Here is a 21,742-nt window from a genome sequence, read left to right on the forward strand (position 1 = left end):
CAAACTATACTACAAGGCTACAGTAATCAAAACAGCATGGTACTGGTACCAAAACAGAGATATAGACCAATAGAACAAAACAGAGGCACCGGAGGCAACACAACATATCTACAACTATACAATCTTTGATAAACCTGACAAAAACAAGCAAGGGGGAAAGGATTCCCTGTTTAACAAATGGTGTTGGGAAAACTGGCTAGCCATGTGCAGAAAGCAGAAACTGGACCCCTTCCTGACACCTTACACTAAAATTAACTCCAGATGGATTAAAGACTTAAACATAAGACCTGGCACCATAAAAACCCTAGAAGGAAATCTAGGCAAAACTATCCAGGACATAGGAGTAGGCAAGGACTTCATGAACAAAACACCAAAAGCATTGGCAACAAAAGCCAAAATAGACAAATGGGACCTAATGAAACTCCACAGCTTCTGCACGGCAAAAGAAACAGTCACTAGAGTGGATCAGCAACCAACAGAATGGGAAAAAATTTTTGCAGTTTACCCATCTGACAAAGGGCTGATATCCAGAATTTACAAAGAACTCAAATGGATTTACAGGAAAAAAACAAACAAGCCCATTCAAAAGTGGGCAAAGGATATGAACAGACACTTTACGAAAGAAGACATATATGAGGCCGACAATCATATGAAAAAATGCTCATCGTCACTGGTCATCAGAGAGATGCAAATCAAAACCACATTGAGATACCATCTCACGCCAGTTAGAATGGCGATCATTAAAAAATCTGGAGACAACAGATGCTGGAGAGGATGTGGAGAAAAAGGAACACTTTTACACTGTTGGTGGGAGTGTAAATTAGTTCAACCATTGTGGAAGACAGTGTGGCGATTCCTCAAGGCCTTAGAAATAGAAATTCCATTTGACCCAGCAATCCCATTACTGGGTATATATCCAAAAGACTATAAATCGTTCTACTATAAGGACACATGTACACGAATGTTCATTGCAGCACTGTTTACAATAGCAAAGACCTGGAATCAACCAAAATGCCCATTGACAATAGACTGGATTGGGAAAATGTGGCACATATATACCATGGAATATTATGCAGCAATCAGAAATGATGAGTTTGTGTCGTTTGTAGGGACATGGATGAATCTGGAGAACGTCATTCTCAGCAAACTGACACAAGAACAGAAAATGAAACACCGCATATTCTCACTCATAGGCGGGTGATGAAAAATGAGACACAGAAAGGGGAGTACTAAACACTGGGGTCTATTGGGGGAAAAGGGGAGGGCCAGTGGGAGGAGGAGGTGGGGAGGGGATAGCCTGGGGAGAAATGCCAAATGTGGGTGAAGGGCAGAAGGAAAGAAAAGCACACTGCCATGTGTGTTCCTACGCAACTGTCTTGCATGCTCTGCTCATGTACCCCAAAACCTAAAATCCAGTAAAAAATTAAAAAAAAAAATACAAAAAATTAGCCAGGCATGGTGGCAGGTACCTGTAATCCCAGCTACTCAAGAGGCTGAGGCACAGGTGTCTCCTGAACCCGGGAGGCAGAGGTTGGAATGAGCTGAGATCGTGTCACTGCACTCCAGCCTGGGCAAGAGAGTGAGGCTCCATCTCAAAATAAATAAATTAAATAATTAACTCTAACTCCTTCGTATTAAATATCCAGTGTGTGTTCAAACTTTTCTGCCCATCTCCAAATAAGGTCCAGACCCTATACCTTGCTGTCTCTTTTAAGTCTCTTTGAATCTGTAAGAATTCTTTCCAGCTCTCTCTCTTTTTCCTTTGAAGCTTGTGTGTAGAAGAAAGCTGACTGTTTGCTTTTGTTGAATTTTTCACAATCTGGAGTTAGCTGAGGATATCCCCGTGATGTCTGCACCAAAGTTCCTTTGTCCCTGTTTTCCTGCAAGCTGAGTTTTACAGAAGTGGTACTCGGGGTGCTCTCGTCTCGAGTGTTTTAGATTCATTCATGTCACTTGGTTATTAAGAAGGTTTTGAGTACAGAAAAGATCATCACATGTTATTTTTTAATGTTCTACAAATATGAAGTAGGGCCAAAGTAAAGCTTCTTGAAGGGAACACCGGCTAATAGTCACAGCTTCTGAACTCCCTCTGTCCCTGGAAGAGCCCAGAACTTCTCGGACGCCCATTGCTGTCCTGGATCCCAGGGACCTGAGGCTGTGGACAAAAGGCGCAGGCCTCCAGCTGGGCACCCTGGAGCTTGCACCGGTGCTTCCTGTCTTGCTTTGTATCGTGCTGGTGTCAACTCCTTCCAGTAACGGCTGTCTGTGTTAGGATACCCCTCAGCCGTGGCTAAGGTAGAAATGAATGGATATCCCCAAGTCCGGGAAGGACTATGAGACTGTGCATAGCCAGACTTGGTGACTCATGCCCTGGGGGAGAAAGACTGAAGCCCAAACGGAACACCCAGTTTTGAGGGACACAGCCCACAGATCAAATATTAGGCCTGCCACCCTGCCCTGGAAAGGCAAATAGGTGGTGGTGTGGATTTGTGGTCTCTGAAAACACAGGAGGTTCCTGAGAGATTCTGCAAAGGGTCTGCAGCATACACATGGCCGAACGGTGGCTGGCTTTAAAACAAAATTTTTTTTTGGCCAGGGTCAGTGACTCACACCTGTAACCCTAGCACCTTGGGGGGCCGAGGCAGGTAGATCACCTGAGGTCAGGAGTTCAAGACCAGCCTGGCTAGGATGGCAAAACCCCATCTCTATTAAACATACGAAAATTAGCCAGGCATGGTGGCGGGCACTTGTCATCCAAGCTATTTGGGAGGCTGAGACAGGAGAATGGCTTGAACCCGGGGGGCGAAGGTTTTACTCAGCCGAGATTGCTCCAGTTTGCTTCAGCCTGGACGACAGAGCGAAACTCCATCTCAAAAAAATAATAATATTAATAAATATAAATAAGTTTTTTATAGTAAGGAATTTGAAATCACCCTTAGCTGGTCTTGTTGGTGTCACTGACACAGGCAACTCTAGAGATGAAAAAAATAGGGGCTGAAACAGGAAGTCAGGGGGAACGTTGGTCTCAGATCTTTTTTATTTTTTTTAAGACAGAGTTTCGCTCTTGTTGCCCAGGCTGCAGTGCAATGGCACGATTTCGGCTCACCACAACCTCTGCCTCCTGGGTTCAGGCAATTCTCCCGCCTCAGCCTCCCGAGTAGCTGGGATTACAGGCACACGCCACCATGCCCAGATAATTTTTATTTGTATTTTTAGTAGAGACGGGGTTTCACCATGTTGACCAGGATGGTCTCGATCTCTTGACCTCGTGATCCACCCGCCTCGGCCTCCCAAAGTGCTGGGATTACAGGCGTGAGCCACCACGCCCGGCCTGGTCTCAGATCTTTTACGAGCCTCTCTGAGGCTCAGCCTCTCAGTGCCTGCCTGTCAGCCCACCACTCGCTTCCTCTTCATCGTGTGTATCGTCATCCTGGCCTTCTCCTTCAGAGGCTCTCCAAGAACTTCAGTGAGTTTCCTGCTCCCTCGTGGTCATTCCTAACACGTGTTCCCAGGTTCGGGAGCCGGATCCCGTCGTGGGCTTCTGTTTGGTTGTGTGCTTCAGTCATTTGGGCCTCAATCCTGTGACTCGCTCCAGCCCCCAACTCAGAGTCAGCATCAGGAATTATTTTTCTGTCACCTGGGGTCTGTCCTCAGGCAGTTTTCTCAGGAATGGCATGGAGTGTGGGTTTGTCTTTGAGGATCTCTGTTCCACGTAGCTGGGAGTACAGTCTAAGCTCACACACTTTCCGCTCCAGGCTGTGGGGATGCTGCTATCGGTGGTAAGCAGAATAATGCCCCCCAAAAAAAGATGTCCCCAATCCCCAGAACCTCTGAAATCGTGAGGCTATACGGCAAAGGGGATTATGCGACTCTGGCTGCTCACCAGCTGGCCTGGACCTGGGAGATGATCCCGGGTTCCCTGGGTGGGCCCGTTCCCATCACAGAGCCTTGGAAGCAGAAGGGATGGCTGGTTCTGAAGATGGAGAAAGGGGCCAGGAGCCTATACACCTGAAGCCCTCAAGAAGATGAACTGCCAGAGAGCAGATTCTCCCTTGGGGGCTCCAGGAGGGGCCATGGTCCTGCTGACACCTTGATGTTAGCTCAGTGATGCCCAGGCTGGAGTGCAATGGTGAGATCCCAGCTCACTGCAACCTCCACCTCCTGGGTTCACGTGATTCTCCTGCCTCAGCCTCCCAAGTAGCTGGGATTATAGGCATGTGCCACCACACCTGGCTAATTTTTTTATTTTTAGTAGAGACAGGGTTTCATCATGTTGGTCAGGCTGGTCTCGAACTCCTGACCTCAGGTGATCCACCTGCCTCAGCCTCCCAAATGCTCCTGGCCAGCATTTGCATTGTTTTAAGCCATGGAGTTGGCGGCTCTCTGCGATGGCAGCAGTAGGACGGGATCCACTGCCCCACAGCCAGCCCTCAGCCTTACAGAAGGCCCCCTGGACAGCCTCAGCCCCATTGGAGGCCGCCAGTTCCGTCCACCATGCTGGTAGGGGGTCTGCCCACCCTGTAACCAAGTGGTCTTGTCTGTCTACACAGGCATCTCCTACCATCCGGCGACCCTTCTAATCTGAGGACTCAGCTCTTTCTTTGTTTCTTCTTTGGTTGGGAGAGTTTTCCTGTGTTGTTAGGGTGACATCTGCTTCTGTGGTGTGGTCAAAAACTCATTAATACCCAACCATGCTGTGCAAAGAAAATGCAGGTTTTTATTTCCCATCTGCTCCTGTTCATGAGGCCCCAGCCCTTGAGCAGCAAGAGAGTGCAGGCTTCAGCGCTTCAGATCTCCTGGACTCTGCTCACTTACCGGGTCTCTGTTCCTGGCTCAGCTTCTCTCCCAGAGCTCCCCGCTACCCCATCTCTGCTCCCCAACCCCTGCTTTTGGCCAGGCCAGTGGCTGGGCCTTGGGGGAAGGGCTCATGGCCTTCCCAGTGGCCGGGTTGATGGGGTCTGGACTCCACACACTGTCCCTACCTCCGGATGCAGAGTGGAGGGCAGGCTGGCTTGCAGGATGGGGACCCCTGGCTGGTACACGAAGGGTCCTGGCCGGGCACTGAGATGCAGGTGGCCCCCACCACTGAGACCCCGATCCCAGCCACGTGCTACGGCCTCTCCATCTACCCCAAGCCTCTGCAGTCCCCTGCATGCCCCACATCCCGTGCCGTCCTACGGGAGCGTGGTCTGAGGAGAGCAGAGATATGGATTCCCCACCACCCAGCACCCAATGCAAGGCCCTCATGCAGGCTCCTCCCAGGCCTGCGTGCTGGACCTCGGGAAAGGCCACAGTAGGAGCGTCCTCCTGCTGTGCCCACAATGGTGTCGGCCAGCCCAGCCAGCCCGGGATCCCACCAGTACTCCTGCGTGTTGCCACACACCCCTCTCTGGATTCTACCCCAAGAGGGGCAGAGCAGGGCACAGGTCTGACCCCTTCACCCTGCGAGGCTCACCTGTCCTGCCCAGACCCCATCTTAGAAGCGGCCTTCCCTTCCTCTTCCCATCCTGGAAGCCTTTTCCTTCCCCAGTATACGCCCTTTCCTCAGAGGCCGCCTGGCCTCCCTTGAGGGCAGGAGTCTCCCCTTGGCTGTGTCCTGCCCCACCAGTCACAGCTCCCAGCAGGGTGTCCCAGGGTCACCCAGAGGTGGGAATGCAGAAGACAGGAGTGTGGGTCGGTCCCCGGCCCCCAGGACGAGGACAGAGCCTCCCTTCCACTCCATGCATCTCGCCCAGGGCTCTGCGTCACCTGGGAACTCACTTTCTCTGCCTTTCCCACCACCTCCCAGCTCTCTCCCATCGCTTCCTCCCTTTTCTCCGCATTCTGAGGAGAGCAAACTTGACTTCGGAATCAGTGTTTCTCAAACCTTTGGGCCTCAGGACCCCTTTACATTTCGTAAATTACTGAGAACCCCAAAGAGTTTTATTTATATGGGTCATATCTGTTAATATTTACCATATCAGAAATTAAAACTCGGAGGTTAAATATATTTATTTATTCACTCATTTAAAAATAACAGTAAACCCTCTTCATGTTAACATAAATAAAATTTTCATAAAAAGTTGGATTTTCCCAAAATAAGACCATGAGTAAGCCAAGTGGCATTGTTCTATTTTTGCAAATCCCTTTAACGTCTGAAACAACAGAAGATGGCTGAGTTCTCTGCTTGCTCCTACATTCTGTGGGCTGTGGTAGCTGGAGAACATCTAGGCTCATACAGATACCTCATTGAAAAAAAGGAGTATTTGAATAGCCTTTGCAGATAATAAACATTATATTTTGTACCAACCTGAAGACCTGGCAGTAGGCAGTTTCTTTCTTTCTTTCTTTTTTAGACAAAGTCTCATTGTGTTGCCAGGCTGGAGTGCAGTGGTGTGAACTCGGCTCACTGCAACCTCTGCCTCCCAGGTTCAAGCGATTCTCCTGCCTCAGCCTCCTGAGTGGCTGGGACTACAGGTGTGTTCCACCATGCCTGGCTAATTTTTGTATTTTTAGTAGAGATGGTTTCACCATTTGGCCAGGCTAGTCTCGAACTCCTGACTTTAGGTGATCTGCCTGCCTCGGCATCCGAAAGTGCTGGAATTACAGGCATGAGCCACCGTGCCCAGCCAGCTGGTAGTTTCTTAAAGGTTAATTTCGATGTGGAGTCTGAAACCATATTAACAAGCTTTTCTTTTTCTGTTTGTTAAAATCCATTGGTCTCTCTTGCACTTGAAATGGATTTTCCACCCCTGTATGATTTTTTGTAACACTATGCATTAATCACTTGGAAAACACTGGCTCACTGAGTTATGCAGACTTGTCATATGCTGACACATTTCATGTGCATACCAAGAGAGAATCACTTCTGTTGCTCCCACCAGCCTCTCATCAGAAACCTCCCAGTGTTGGAAACTGTCAAGCTCACAGCAGGGAATATATGTTTTCCAAAATCCTAGTTTGTGCTTGAAAACTTGGGTTTTATTACTGGCAATAAATACTGTCACTTCTTTTCCTTGAGTGAGAGTCTCACTTTGTTCATTTTTGAGAAAATATCTGCCAAATACCAAATGGAAATGGTTCATCTCTCAGTTGTTCTCTCAAGTGGAAATGGCATTTCACGAGAAAAGTTTCTAACTCAGGTTGCAATCTGAACAATTGCCCCGTCCCTTTGATAGAAATATCTGTCATGTTTCAACATGTGACAGAAGAGCTTTCTGTGCTCCTCCATGCTCATCACACATGAACTGGGGCCACGGTTCAGAAAGATATAACTTTTAGTGTTCCATCAACGTGATACTTAAATGAAACTGTTTTTTCTTCTCATTGCTTTTTCTGGTTTTGTTTTTTTTTGAGATGGAGTCTTGCTCTGTCACCCAGGCTGGAGTGCAGTGGCACAATCTTGGTTCGCTGCAACCTCTGCCTCCCAGGTTCAAGCGACTCTCCTGTCTCAGCCTCCTGAGTAGCTGAGATTACAGGTATGCACCACCATGCCAGGCTAATTTTTGTATTTTTAGTAGAGACAGGGTTTCACCATGTTGGCCAGGCTGGTCTTGAACTCCTGACCTCAGGTGATCTGCCTGCCTTGGCCTCCCAAAGTGCTAAGATTACAGGCATGAGCCACACCACAGCTGGCTCATTTCTTTTTCAATGAAGGAGACACTGACTGCCAGCACAGTTGGGCCCACTACTCTGACTCGTGCTAAAGCCTCCGTGGTTTACTCACTATTTTTTTTGAGACAGATTCTTGCTCTGTCACCCAGGCTGGAGTGCAGTGGTGCAATCTCAGCTCACTGCAACCTCCACCTCCTAGGTTCAAGCAATTCTCCTGCCTCAGCCACCCGAGTAGCGGGGATTACAGGCGCATGCCGCCACGCCCGGCTACTTTGTGTATTTTAGTAGATAGGGGTTTCACTGTGTTGCCCAGGATGCTCGTGAACACCTGAGCTCAGGCAGTCCGCCTGCCTTGGCCTCCCAAAGTGCTGGGATTACAGGCGTGCGCCACCACACCCAGCCCCACCAGTGTTTCTTCACCTTTGGTGCAGGCGTCCAAGAGCAGAGAAAGGGCAGAGATGTCTCAGCATCATTACAAAAATAGCTTTGGCTTGTGACCTACCCTCTAAAGGATCTTAGGAACCTCCAGAGGAGAGGTCCATGGACCACCTGGAAGATCACTGTTCAAAATCATTGGGCCTAATATTCCCCGGCAGAGATTGTGCCTGTGTCCCCTCCACTGTGGCTGTGACTCCTCGCCATGTCTGTCTTCACCAGCTCTTCTCCACCTCCGTGGGCCTCTCGTCTCAGCCTGGTTTCCTCCCGCGTCACCTCCATCCCTCTCGTTGAGACGTATGTACTTTCTTATGCCCCATTCAGCACGCCAAGCCGACTTGTTTCAAGTCTGTTTCTGATGATAAGTCTCATTCAGGAGGGTCTTTTATTCGTGAAGCTAACTTTAACTTGGAGCCGGATGCTGGGCTTTTGCCTGGTGAGGAGTGACTTCTAGTCAACCCAATAAGCAGAGGGCGTGGGTTGCTCCACCCCCGTTCACCCTTCAGGATCTGAAGCTGCAGGTCTGGCTGATATGTCCTGGAGTGGCTGGCAGGCGTCATTTGTTCTCCCCAAATGGGGTCTTTTCTGCCCTCCCTTCCTAGTCTCTGGCTATGAAGAAGGGAGCTTATGTTTTAAAGAATCTAAATCGGAGTATTATTATCCTTTCCCCCAGTGTCAGCCCCTGAAATATATCAAGCTCCGGCTGCTGCCTAGGACTCCTCTGGGCTGTTATTTAAGAGAAACTCCTCCAGCCTGAGATGCAGGGCAATGCACATGTTCTTGCTTTCTTCCGGCTGTGCTGGGCCTCGGGGGTATCGTTCTGCCTGGATACAGAAGAAGAGGTGCTCCCTGGGATGGAGGCTGGACAAGCCCTGTCTGGCGAAGAGGTAGCCTCCAGGTTTTCTGGTTGGTGCAGAGCTGGCAAGGGTGAAAATGGAGGGAGGGAGGCCCTTCCCATCTGGCTCCAGGGGTCTTGTGCTCCTCTGCGTGTGGCAAAGCCTCTACCTTGTCAATGCAGCTTTATCTAGACTGTATTCTATGGATGGCAGATTCCTACAACTGCTTGTCCCATTTTCTCTTGGTTTTTGAAGCTGTGACAAGAGCCTGATTTTGCATATCTCAATATCTCAATGAGTATTTTAGTGAATAGTTGAGAGAGGGGAATCAGTGAAGTTCAGCCCGTTCCACTTAAGCCAGAGGTTGCCTCCTATCACCTCGTGGATTCCTCCCCTCTCTTCACCTCTGTCACACTCTGGGTGTCCCCATCGAAATTGGTGCACTTCAGAGTTCTCACGAGACAATGGCACCTAGTGTCCTTCTTGCTTTTGTCACTAAGAATGGATTAATTTTATCTCATCTGAAACTGAAAATATTACATTTGGCAGACATTCTCTGAAATCTAGAACAAAAGAAATGTTTTCATTATCATCTAAGGGTACGTTTTCCAATAAGTTCAACTTGGCAGGTTCATCGGGAAGCTGTGTGTTATTTAAACCCGGATGGTCTAAGAGAACTGTGGTTTTACTGGGACTTCCGGGTGCTGGACGATTCCTGCTCTGAAACCCGCTGAGCCATTTCATCTGCGCTCTAGGGGAGCAAACCTGGGCGTTAGCTCAACTCTTGCCCCCCTGCTGGAAGAGACCCAAAACTGCTTGATCAGGAACTGCCATCTGGATTTGCCCTCAGGACTCTGTGACCGCCCTGGGGAGGGTGCAGTAACCTGTCAACCAAAATCAGTACAATTGTAAACAGCCACAGAAATGCTGAAATGCAATGTCATTTCTATGAAATTATGTGTTTGCAATCCATTCCAGTCTACCAGAATTGCACGTTTGAGCTCGGCCCTCAACACAAAGGTGCCTGTGTACTTTTGCCCAACTTTGGGTCACTGTTTTCTGCATAGGAAACAGTTGCTCTGTGTGTGTGTGTGTGTGTGTGTGTGTGTGTGTGTGTGTGTGTGTACATGTACACATTTAAAGCCTGTTGCAAAAACAAGATGTCTGATATATTTCTTTTTCTGATATCTCTCCAAGGGGGTTGAAGGGCAAGATTAAGAAGGAAAGCTCCAAGAGGGAGCTGCTTTCCGACACTGCCCATCTGAACGAGACCCACTGTGCCCACTGCCTGCAGCCCTACCGGCTGCTTGTGAACAGCAAAAGGCAGTGCCTGGAATGTGGCCTCTTCACCTGCAAAGGCTGTGGCTGCCTCCACCCAGAGGAGCAGGGCTGGCTCTGTGACCCCTGCCATCTGGCCAGGTAAGCCCAAACCTTGAGGTCAAATGACCTTGATAGTTTCCGGATCTGGCATGTCCCTTCAGTGGGGCTGGCTGACGAAGGCTGGACGCACACACGCACACACTCGTGTGTGTGTGATTTATGCAGGCCTGTGTGCAGCACACAGGCAGTGTCATGGGCCCGTGCTTGTCTCTGCAGAGTTGTGAAGATCAGCTCACTGGAGTGGTACTATGAGCACGTGAAAGCCCGCTTCAAGAGGTTCGGAAGTGCCAAAGTGATCCGGTCCCTCTGGGGGCGGCTGCAGAGTGGAGGTAAGGAGTGACGGTGGGAAGGGCTTTTTGTTCCCAGGCGTTTTAGGAATATTAAAGCATGTTCCTTTGGAGTGTATGTGTGTGTGTGTGTGTGCACGTGTGTGCATGTACATGTGTGCATGCACTTTTCTGTCAATTCCTCCTTCTGGTATCTTATGTGAAGTTGGCTGCTTTTTTTTTTTTATTTAATTTTTGTAGAGACAGGCATATCACCGTGTTGCCCAGGCTGGCCTTGAACTCCTGGGCTCCAGCAATCTACCCACCTCGGCCTCCCCAAGTGCTGAGACTATAGGCATGAGCCACTGTGCTCCGTGAAGTGGCATCTTTTTATGTGAGGTGCAAGCCTCTGCATCCCGCTGGACGTGTCAGAGCACCTCAGAAGTCCTGGGTGCTGTTGACGTTGCCAATATTGAAACTGTATTGTTTTCAAATCTTCAAAGTAAGTTGAAAACTCAAAGCCAAGTTTCTGAAAGCAGCTGCTTTCAGATTGAATCGCCAGAGTGCTTGTTAATGCTACATGTTTTCCAAGCCTTTCTTCCCTGGGACATCTGGTTTGGGGCCGAGACTCTGTCTTTTCAACAAACATTTCACATGAATCTGGTGATTTTCAAGATGTAGAGAAATCTGTTGTAATTCAATTGTTTTCTTCTTTTGAATCCAAGTATTTATGTCATGATGAATTTGCAATCCAGGCAGTAGGCTTAAACAGAACGACGTGTTTGCCTATCATATCCCCCTGTAAGGCATTTGGAAGCGATCTTTTCAGGGGGAGGGAGGATGCCTGAGAGTCTTCTGCATTTGAGTTTGAAGGGAGCTAACTTAGTGGTGTTTTTGAGAAAGCTCATTGTCCCTGTTACCTGAGTCCCAGGCTTCTGCTACTAAGCCTGGACACACATTTGGGTGGGACATTCCCCACCAAGCCGAGTGTCTGGGGTCTCCGTGTCCTGGATGACTCCATCTGCAAGACCAAGGCGAGTTTCTCCAGGGCCACGAGGCAGCTGCCTGGCTCCAGCAGCCGGGCGCATCCAGGGCAGAGGCTATGCTTCTGGACTGGGGCATCCTCACCATGCCCCAGCCCAGGTGTCTCCCCCAGGGGCATCCTCAGCATGCCCCAGCCCAGGTGTCTCCCCCAGGGGCATCCTCACCATGCCCCAGCCCAGGTGTCTCCCCCAGGGGCATCCTCACCATGCCCCAGCCCAGGTGTCTCCCCCAGGGGCATCCTCACCATGCCCCAGCCCAGGTGTCTCCCTCAGGGGCATCCTCACCATGCCCCAGCCCAGGTGTCTCCCCCAGGCTTTCCTTCTGGAGAGACACCTTATTCGTGCCTGTCCCTTAAAGCCAAGTTTGATTGGAGAAGCAGAAGTTGTCATAGATACCCTTTGAACATTCAAGCTCTCGCTGGGCCAGCCGCAAACATTTCAGGGCATCTTAGCACAGCTTTTAATTTAGGACAGAGGCCACCGAGTGGCACCCCTGGAGCAGCACACCGCATGTCACAGGGTGGCTGCATGTCTTGGTTGGCGGGAGTGGGGGTGGGGGTGGGGACGAGTCTGATAAATCACCCAAACCAGGGCGTTTTCAAGAGTGAAAGGAGGCTCCACTGATTACATGCTGCAACAACAGATGGGACTAGGCATGGCCGATGACACGGGGGGAGGCCATCACCGTGTTCTACACGGCAGTCATGAAGCCCAGCAGCAAATCCCACCTCCCCACATGCACATGGCCAGCCCGGGGCGCACTAAAGGGTCTTCCGGCACAGATGGAGCTTGGTCCAGCCCCCAGTCACCCCCGCCAGGCTTAGGGACGGAAATGACGCGTAACAGCGGGAAAAGCCATGGTCTCAAGCATGTGAGAATCTCAACCCCAGAGGCAGCTTTTAGGGACTGGGGTGGGCTCAGGAAGCTGTGTCATTTCGAAGGATGCAGGGTTTCCGAAGCTCAGCCCAGAGCTGCTGGAGTTCACACAATCCGCCCCAACCTGCCGACTTCAAAATCATCACCACCAAGGGCCAGGAGGTGGCGCTGTGGGGCAACAGAAAACAGCTGTCCCTTGAACCTGGATTCCCAGCAGCTCCCCCAAGTCCCGCGGGGGCTGCGTTCCCCGATGCCGGGCACCTGTAACTACATCAAAATGGCGCAAGCAAGGAACACAAAAACTGGGAGAGCTGGGCTTTAAAAAAAAAAAAAAAAAAAAGTAGGGCATAAAAGGTTAAGGTTTTGAAACCTGCTTTAGCCAGGGCCCAATGCAGACCTTGTCCAGCTGGTAGGTGGGCCGCTGGGGGTCTTCACCGAGTGAACCTTCAGACTGCTGGGTGTTTCACCAAGGCCGTCCACAGGAGACCCGGCAGGCTCTGCAGGAAGCAGCTTCGATGGAAAGGAAGGAAAACTCTGGGCTGGTCACTGAGCACACAGCCCCGCCACCCGCGCCTTCTCCCGGTGCCTTTCCCTCGGCGGTAGCTGTGCCTGGCAGTGCAGAGCTCACCTGACGTCAAGACTAAGTTCTTTATGCTCATGTGGTTCTATTTTTGTTTTCTCCTCCCTATCAAGAGTTGTCAGAAAAATCTCTGTTCTGTGTCAGGAATGCGGAAAACTTTTTTTTAGCATGACTTGATTAGATAGATAGGATTGTGTTACCCAAACCCTTGGTTCAAGTGCAGAGTGATGATAGGGGCCAACACTCAAAGGATCCCTGAACCCGGAATACTTCCTCTTCATGTTCATCGTGGGGGCCTGGACATCACCCTGACAGGTGGGCCCCCAGGCCCCAGAAAGCCCGTTTCCGCATCCCTGGGTGCACGGGGAGGTCACGCCTCAGGGTCTCTGCCTGGTGGTTTGGGATGCGTCTCTTCACGGCACTTACTGTCCAGAGAGAAGAAAACTAAAACCAGGTCTGCTCTCTGGCCTCATCACCTGGGCACATTTGGAGCCAAAAGCTTTGACCTTCTGAAAGTTTGCAGAAAAATCAATTCGTAAAAGGCAGATTCACTGGACAAAAGGCACAGAAATGTGTTCACCACGTATACATGGGAGCCTTCAGAATGAAGACCCACAGATGCAGGGAAACTGTCCACTTTTATGCTTAGGTTCAAGAAAGGATGGACAGTGTATGAAAGAGGATTACACAGCAAGGCTGGGTCTACTGCTGACCAGCTGAGGGGCGCCCAGGAAGGCCTGTCTGTCTAGAGTCTTCTTTGCCTTTCTTTCAGGAGTGGAGCAGGAGCCTCTCCATTCCTGGAGAAAGAAGACTCAAGTCAAACAAGGAAGGTCCGATAATTGCTTTTTTCTTCTTCTTTTTTTAGATATGGGGTCTCACTATGTTGCCCAGGCTGGTTTTGAACTCCTGGGCTCAAGCAGTCCTCTCACTTCAGCCTCCCAAAGTGCTGGAGTTACAAGCATAAGCCACACATGCCCAGCCAGATTTCTTTATGGCTGGTTTTGTTTTGTTTTGTTTTGTTTTGTTTGAGATGGAGTTTCGCTGTTGTTACCCAGACTGCAGTGCAATGGCACGATCTTGGCTCACCGCAACCTCCGCCTTCTGGGTTCAAGCAATTCTCCTGCCTCATATGGCTGGTTTTTACAAGAAAAGTAGAGAGAACATTAGAGTGATATTTGTGTGTTTAGTGGCTGGCTTTGGGAGAAAGGGATTCTGGTTTCTATATCCTGCCTTGGGAAGAGGGATTCTACTACTCTTGATGGCTGGCCTTGGGGAAGAATGGGCCTGGGAGAAAAGAGGGCAGAAGGTCAGACACTTTGCTGCTGAGGCCCTCATCTGGGAGCATTGTTTTCTGAGCCCCAACGGCACTGCCAGGCAGGCCTCCACTGAGTGCATAAAAGTGGACCTGGCAGCTCAGACACAGGCACCTGTAGGCCCCTTTAAGACCCTTGACAGTTTTTATCTTTAAGAGAAAGATTTAAGTAAAGAATATACCAGGCTGCCTCCCCCATCTCTCCTTCCGCTGGGGAAACTGAGGCCCACTGAGACCAGGCAGGCAGCCGTTCCCCTTGACTCACCCTGGCATCTTCCCAGACATTCCTAAGTGGCAGCAAAGTGGTGAATGGCCGAGGCAGCTTCAGACGGAACAGGCAGTGACAGAGTGTGCTCTCAGCTGCCCGTTACAAAGTCCCCCCAGATGTCCAGTTTTGCCGATTGGTTGACTCTTCCTATCTCTGTATTATGATTGGAAAACTGGACAATGAGACTTAATTTTCCAACCCATGTAAAAGACCTCGGACAGAGCCTGAGAACGCAGAGCTGCCCAGGCCCAGTTGATGGTGAAATCGTGAGCTGGTGTGGACAGCATGGAGGAGGGTGTGTGACACTTGGGCAGGTGAAGGGAGGTGCACAGTGAGGTCTCCATCTCGAGGGAGGCTTTGGAAGATGTGTTGGTGATTGATTGATTCAGCATCCACTGAACGCTTGCCAGGTGCCGGGTCCTGGGCTGTCCTGAGGCCACCCCAGGCTGTGGAAGAGGCAGGCCCTGCTGTCCCCAAGTGGGGACAGTCAGCACAGCCAGTCCAGCAAATATGGACACTTGCTCCTCTGGGACTGAAACCCGCAAGGGAGGTGCTTCCTGCCAAGGGGCCCCAGCCCCGAGAGATGAGGATAGGAGCTGTGGGGACCACAGGTGGGCCAGTCAGGGAAAAGTCTAAAACAGAAACCTCACGGTCATTTCATATGAGGAACTGGTTCAAATGCTGTTAATGGAGAATGGAAAAGGAGATACCAGGTATCAGGTCGTAACTGCAGGAGTGCCTCCATCCCCACAGCCACCAGGACTGAGAGCAAAGGGCAGAGGCCGGGGTTAACAGAAACAGGGAGCTCCAAGGAGGCCACCCAGGGGTGGGACCCAGCCCTCCAAAGCAAGGATGCCGCTGGCTAGTGACCGTGTCTCAGGGGCCGTGATGAAGCTGGACCAGCTGTCAGGGTCAAGGGCTTTGGACTGGAAGCGCCAGAAAGGAACACATTCGTTCTTCCTTTTCCCACTCCCACTCACTGGGGGCCGGGCCCTCAGAGAGCAGCAGGCCAGGCAGTGTGTGGCATGCAGGGCCAGCTCCTGCATCACAGAGCAGAGAGTGAAGGTGGCTCTGAGGCCGCCCTGGGCCCTGTACCCACAGTCCTGCAGCCCTTTGCAGCTGACAGTGCACACTCCGATGCACCAATGCCCGCTTGTTCACACCTGTGATCCCGGAGGCACAGAGAGCCAGAGGTAGGCCCCAGGGCAAGGGTATCCAGGGGCAGCAAGGCCTGGCTGGGCCCAGAGGATCCGAGCTCCACAGTGCCAGCTTAGCCCTCAGCAGCCCCTGGAATACAAAGGTGGATGGTCCACGGGGCCTCCCAGCACTAAACCCTGGGGTCCCTTTACTGAATCACTTGCCACAGTCACAGGACAGGCCGGGTCAAGGTGAGTGGAAGAAAGGAGAAAAAGACTGTGAGCTGTGCTAGGGAGGCCAGGCCCAGGAGCTCAGAGTGACGAAGGAGCCCTCTGAGCAGAGAAAGGAGAGAGGGCATGAGTGCTGAGCCTCACCTCCCTCCCTGCAGCACTGAGGCCAGACCTGCTGCCCAGCAAATGCTATGAGCCTGCGGGTAAAGCCACGTGTTCGGGAGAACATGACTTCCTTCCAGGTCCCCTTCAGACTCCACAGCTCCGGGGTCTTCCCACTGCCCAATAAGTACAATCCTGCAGACACGGTCAGACCTGTTGGCAACAATGATTGGTAACATTGGCAACTGATCAGTAACATTGAGGCAGAGTACTGGTTTTTATACTGTAATTCAGACCAGCTCTAAGTGATGTTTGGATGGGTCTATGAAAGGCCAGCAGAGAGCCTTGTCTGGATGTTTCTCAGTGGGTGGATTGTGGGAGAGGGAGAGACGGATGGATGGATGGATGGATGGATGATGCATGGCTGGCTGGATGGATGGATGATGAATGGATAGATGGATGGATGGGCAGCTAAGGTGGTAGGTGAGTGGATGTATGGATGGGTGGGTGGGTAGATAGGTGAGTGGGTGGTGGGTAGATAGATATATAAGTGGATGGATAGATAGATGGCTGAGTGGATAGATAGGTGGTGAGTGGATAGATAGATGGCTGAGTGGATGGACGGATTGGTGGGTGGATGGGTAGGCAGCAGGGTGGATGGGTAGACGGATGAAGGAGGGAGGGATGGGTGGTGGGTAGATGGATAGATGAATAGATGGATAGGTAAATGGATGGGCAGATGGGTAGGTGAATGAGTGGGTACACGGATAGATGGACCACTGATTGACTGAGTGGATGGATGGATAAATGGATTGATGGGGGGTGGGTTCATGGATGAAGGAGGGAGGGATGGATGGGTGGGTGAGTGGATGAGCCACTGATTGATTGAGTAGATGGATGTATAGATGGATTGATGATGAGTGGGTGGATGGAGGGATGGATGGATGAATACATGGGTGGAGGATAGGTAAGTGGGTGGGTGGGTGAGTGGATGGATGGATGGATAGATGCCTACATGCAGGCATGGATGAATGGGCTGCCTATTGAGTGGGTGGATGAGTGGATAAATGGGTGGGCGGGTAGGTGAATAGATGGATAGATGGATGGATGGATGGACAGATGGACAGATGGGTTGGCAGATGGGTAGATGGAGGGATACATTTCTGGGTGGATAGGTGAGTGAATGGATGAAGGAGGGAAGGAGGGAGGGGTTGGTAGGTAGATGGATTAGAGGATGGGCGTGTGCATGGACTGACAAATGGCTGCTTCTGGACTGGCTGTCCTTGGGTGGAGTCATGCAGGTATCTATTGCAGCTGGGCCTGAGCCAGTCTCTGAAGAGAGAAGTGGAGACAGCGAGCAGACGGATGAGGATGGAAAGCAGGACTCAGAGGCCCAGGTCCAGCCCTTTGGCAGCAAAGTAAGTCATCTCCAGTCACCCCCTCCTCAGCCACCTCGATTCCTCCCCACAGCTGGAACCTCGGGTTCTAGTTTCCTGAACACCTCGATGCCCTCTCCACAACTCCACTAGCTCCTACTGTGTGAGCATCGAGAATCCACTGCCCTTTCCCAGGCCTCAGTAATCTCTGAGCTCACTGGGCACCAAGCAGGAGCAGTGCTTCCCCCATCAGAAGCCTCACAAGCCATCTGTGGAGGGGCACAGCCTGCTGAGTGTGTGGAAGGAGCCCAGGGGAATGCAGGTACAGTGAGTGCAGGGGCTGCTGTAGGGCAGGCAGGGGTCCTGGAAGGCTCTCGGGGTCCTGAGAGCAGCCGCCTTTGCAGCCTTCAGGAAAGTGGACCCTCAGACTCTCCTCTGAGATGTTTTCTCCTTCTGGGTTTTTATTCTTTTTTTTTGACCAACTATGAGCCTTGTGTTTGCTCCTGTGTTCACATATTGTCTAACTCATGGGAGAGAAAAGCCATGTAACCCCTGGGTTTTGGGGTGGGATACAGAAAGGCGCAGCAGCTGGAGGGAGGGGCTGGGTGGGTGAGCAGGGGTTCAGACTCAGACGCTCGGAGAGCCAGGCCAGTGAGATTCAACGTGAACCTAGGAGAGAGCCAGGCCAGTGAGATTCAACGTGAACCTAGGAGAGAGCCAGGCCAGTGAGATTGAACGTGAACCTAGGAGAGCCAGGCCAGTGAGATTCAACGTGACCCTAGAGAGAGCCAGGCCAGTGAGATTCAACGTGACCCTAGGAGAGACAGGCCAGTGAGATTGAACGTGAACCTAGGAGAGAGCCAGGCCAGTGAGATTCAATGTGACCCTAGGAGAGAGCCAGGCCAGTGAGATTCAACGTGACCCAGGTCTTCGCAGTGGCTGTGAGGGGAACATCAGCATCTTCCGCTTGAGAACATTTGATTCATGCTATGTATGAAGTTCCCAGAATGCTCTCCAGTGCCTGGAATATTCCCTACATGACAGATCAGTTTTAAAGATCAAAATAATTATACCGAGGGAGGGGTTTAGAACTAAATGTAGGCTCTTGCATCTAAAGAATGAGGAACTCTCAGGAGCTTGCCCACCTCTGCCCCACTTACCCATCACACCCCCCTTACCCAAAGCCCCAGGGATCCTCCCCTCTCCCAGCCCTGGAACAGCCTACCTGCCCCCAAGGTGGGGCCCCTGGGCAGGGGCAGGGGTTCAGCTCAGTGTTCCTTTCTGTCAGCCAAGGTTCTGGAGATGCAGATCCTGCGTCCTGGGGCGGGGATGGGCACCATGAGCACCAACCAGCTCCCTCTCCGGGCTCAGTCGGGTTTGTTCCTAGTGGAGGAGGTGGATGTGCTGGAAGAGGAGCCTGTGTCGCCACCCTGGAGGCTGAGTGCAGGGTTGGGGAGGTGCAGGGTGCTCGGTCCTCTCCCTCTAGCTAGCCCTGACTTGAGTCTTGCCCTGTCTTGTGCCTGCTAAGAAAAAGCGCCTCCTCTCCATCCATGACTTCGACTTCGAGGGAGACTCAGATGACTCCAGTCAGCCTCAAGGTCACTCCCTGCACCTGCCCTCAGTCCCTGCAACCATGGACAGCCTGCAGGTCAGTGGGTCCTCGTGTCTTTCCCCTTCCCCTCCCAGGAACCTGGGCAGCAGGTGCTCAGGCCTTGGATGAGGGACAGCACTGTCTGATGGCCGCACAGTCCCACCTGGCTCCCAAGGCATGACAGGGATGGGGACAGTTGTGGGGAAACAGGATCCAGAGACCTCACACTCCCCTAGAATTAGCATGTCTGGAAATATTGAGGAGGCAGCTTGGAGAAGCAGGGGCCGATGTAGGGCCCTGAGGCTGGGCAGATGAGCTGGGGGACCAGGGGATGGGATTGGTGCTTGGCACAGAAATACAGCAGAACCCTTAAGACTCAGGAGGGCAGGACAGAGGTAGAGTCAGACAGGGCCTGCCGTTGTGCCTGCATCTCAACTTAGTGGGAGGGGAACATACATTTTATTGCCCAAACTAGGACCGTCCTATGATACGGGCTACTATTAATAATCACACCTGGACACAGGGCAATGGTAGGAGCCATCCAGGTGAACACGACATGTGGCTGCCTTAGTCATTAGCTGTGTGGCCTTTGTCCCAGGAACCTATTCAAGGTGCTGATTAGAGATAGTTGCTGGTTGATCATTATTTGTTACTATGTTGCGATTGAAATTACTTGGGATAATAGATCAGATAATTAGGAGTAGTTAGAAGGGATGGGATATAAAAAGAGAGAAAGTAGGCCAGGCACGGTGGCTCACGCCTATAATCCCAGCACTTTGGGAGGCCAAGGTTGGCAGATCAGAAGGTCAGGAGATGGAGACCATCATGGCTAACACAGTGAAACCCCGTCTCTACTAAAAATACAAACATTAGCTGGGTGTGGTGGCACGCGCCTATAGTCTCAGCTGCTCGGGAGGCTGAGGCAGGAGAATCACTTGAACCCAGGAGGCAGAGGTTGCAGTGAGCCCAGATTGCACCACTCCAGCCTGGCAACAGAGCAAGACTCTGTCGAGAGAGAGTGAGAGAGAGAGAAAGAGAGAAAGAGAGAGAGAGAGAGTAGAGTTTAATGAGGCCTTTCCAAGCAGACGCAGCAATGGGTAATGGAGGCTGAAGTTTGGGTGTGTGTGATGGCCCTTGGTATAGACTTCTCGAGCCAAATTAGGCCTAGTAGAAGTAACGCCAGATTCCGGCTTGTGAGTAGGCTTGGGTGGGGGGTTGTACAGCGAACTGCGGCTGAATACAATCCTAGGGTGTTGGAGAAGTTGAATGTCTGTAACGGGTATTTTAGTTTAAGGTGATTAGTTGTGAGATTAAGGTCCGTTGCTAGCAGGAAGCCTAAGGTGGTTCACCTGGGGCTGTGGGCTTCAGGAGGGGCGGCTGGTTGCTTGGGAAGATGAAGCAGGATGCTGCCGGTGATGAGGAATCCGCGAAGATGCTGCCGACTGTCAGCCGCTTAACGAGTTAATTAGGAAGGGGTTATTTTCGTTAACAGTAACCAGAGTGGTGAAGCAAGCTTGTCCGATTAGAGCAAAGAAAACAATAAGGGTGCTAGAGACAGCTGTTAAGGAGGTGGCAATGAGAGTAACGGTTGGGGCACGATGTGTTTGCGGTTTCCGTGATCAGGTCCTTACAGTAAAAGCCTGTGCGGAAAGGCCAACCTGTAAGTGCAGGGCAGGCGACACTGAGTGGGGAGGACGCGAGGGGTAAGTCTTGGACAGTCCTCTGTCTTGTTCATCATTGAGGTTATGGATGATGGGCCCTGAATATATAAATAATATAGCTTTGAAAACACGTGGGTTCAGATGCAAAGGAATGGGAGGTGTGGCTGATTAACGCCATTGTGACTATTATAAGGCCGAGCTGGTTTGATGGCATTTTGCGTTAGAGCATAGATTGCTGGAAATAAGATGATAAGAGCCCCCAGACATACTGTAAAGGTTTGGATTGATCGGTTATCTTCTATTAAAGCGTAGAAGTGGATGAGCAGGAAAGCTCCTGCTCCAGCTATAGGGCTAGAGCGGAGCAGGGCTGAGACTCGGGTTGGGCCCTCCATGGCGATGGAAGTCAAGGGTGAAGGCTGAACGGAGCTGACTTTCCTGCTGCTGCTAAGAGAAAGCTAATTAATGGAAGGGAGTGGGGGTAGCGTCTAGAATAAATGTTTGTTGGAATTTTCGGGTGTTGGAGAACAGGAGGAAGCTAAGATAAAGCCAGTATCGCCGGTGCAGGTGTGCAGAACGGCTTGGAGGGTGGTGTTTTTAGCATCTGCTCGTCCACCAATTAGTAAGATGACATGATTGTTACACCTTCTCATCTGACAACGAGCTGAAAGAAGTTGTTGGTGGTAACCAGAATTAATATTGTGATGAGGAAAATAAGTATTTGAAAAAGTGATTAATGTTAGGGTCCGAGTTTATATATCGAGAATTCTACAATAGATCAGGTAACGATGACTGCCACTGGGACAGACATTGTGGAGAAGAGCCTAGTTTGAAGCTTGGTGAGTTTGAGATTCTGGACCGTCATTCAATGTCAGTTGGAGATCATGACTTCCTGGGCTGTGTATATGAACATTGTTGTGGGGCTGAGACCAATGATGAAGGCACATGCCATCATGCTAAGGTAACAGCAATTGGTAAGATTAAGGGGATTCGGGCTGTTACAGCAGGGGTAGAATACTTTCGTTTGTTACTTTTATTTGGAGTTGCACCGGTGTTTTT

At 51.0% G+C, this 21,742-nt stretch overlaps 1 protein-coding gene across 5 annotated transcripts in view; it reads left to right on the top strand.

The window, feature by feature from the left end:
* The window catches only part of MLPH (melanophilin), a 71,624-nt gene that overhangs the window by 20,479 nt on the left and 29,403 nt on the right, over nucleotides 1-21,742 (top strand). For all 5 annotated transcript variants that reach the window (XM_035306128.3, XM_035306127.3, XM_035306130.3 and 2 more), the window contains exons 3-6: nucleotides 10,062-10,283; nucleotides 10,461-10,573; nucleotides 17,373-17,476; nucleotides 18,963-19,082. In XM_035306128.3, the coding sequence (XP_035162019.1) occupies nucleotides 10,062-10,283; nucleotides 10,461-10,573; nucleotides 17,373-17,476; nucleotides 18,963-19,082 (559 nt within the window). The remainder of the gene's footprint in view (nucleotides 1-10,061; nucleotides 10,284-10,460; nucleotides 10,574-17,372; nucleotides 17,477-18,962; nucleotides 19,083-21,742) is intronic.

Source organism: Callithrix jacchus, chromosome 6 (assembly GCF_049354715.1).
Source record: "Callithrix jacchus isolate 240 chromosome 6, calJac240_pri, whole genome shotgun sequence".
Taxonomy (NCBI): domain Eukaryota; kingdom Metazoa; phylum Chordata; class Mammalia; order Primates; family Cebidae; genus Callithrix; species Callithrix jacchus.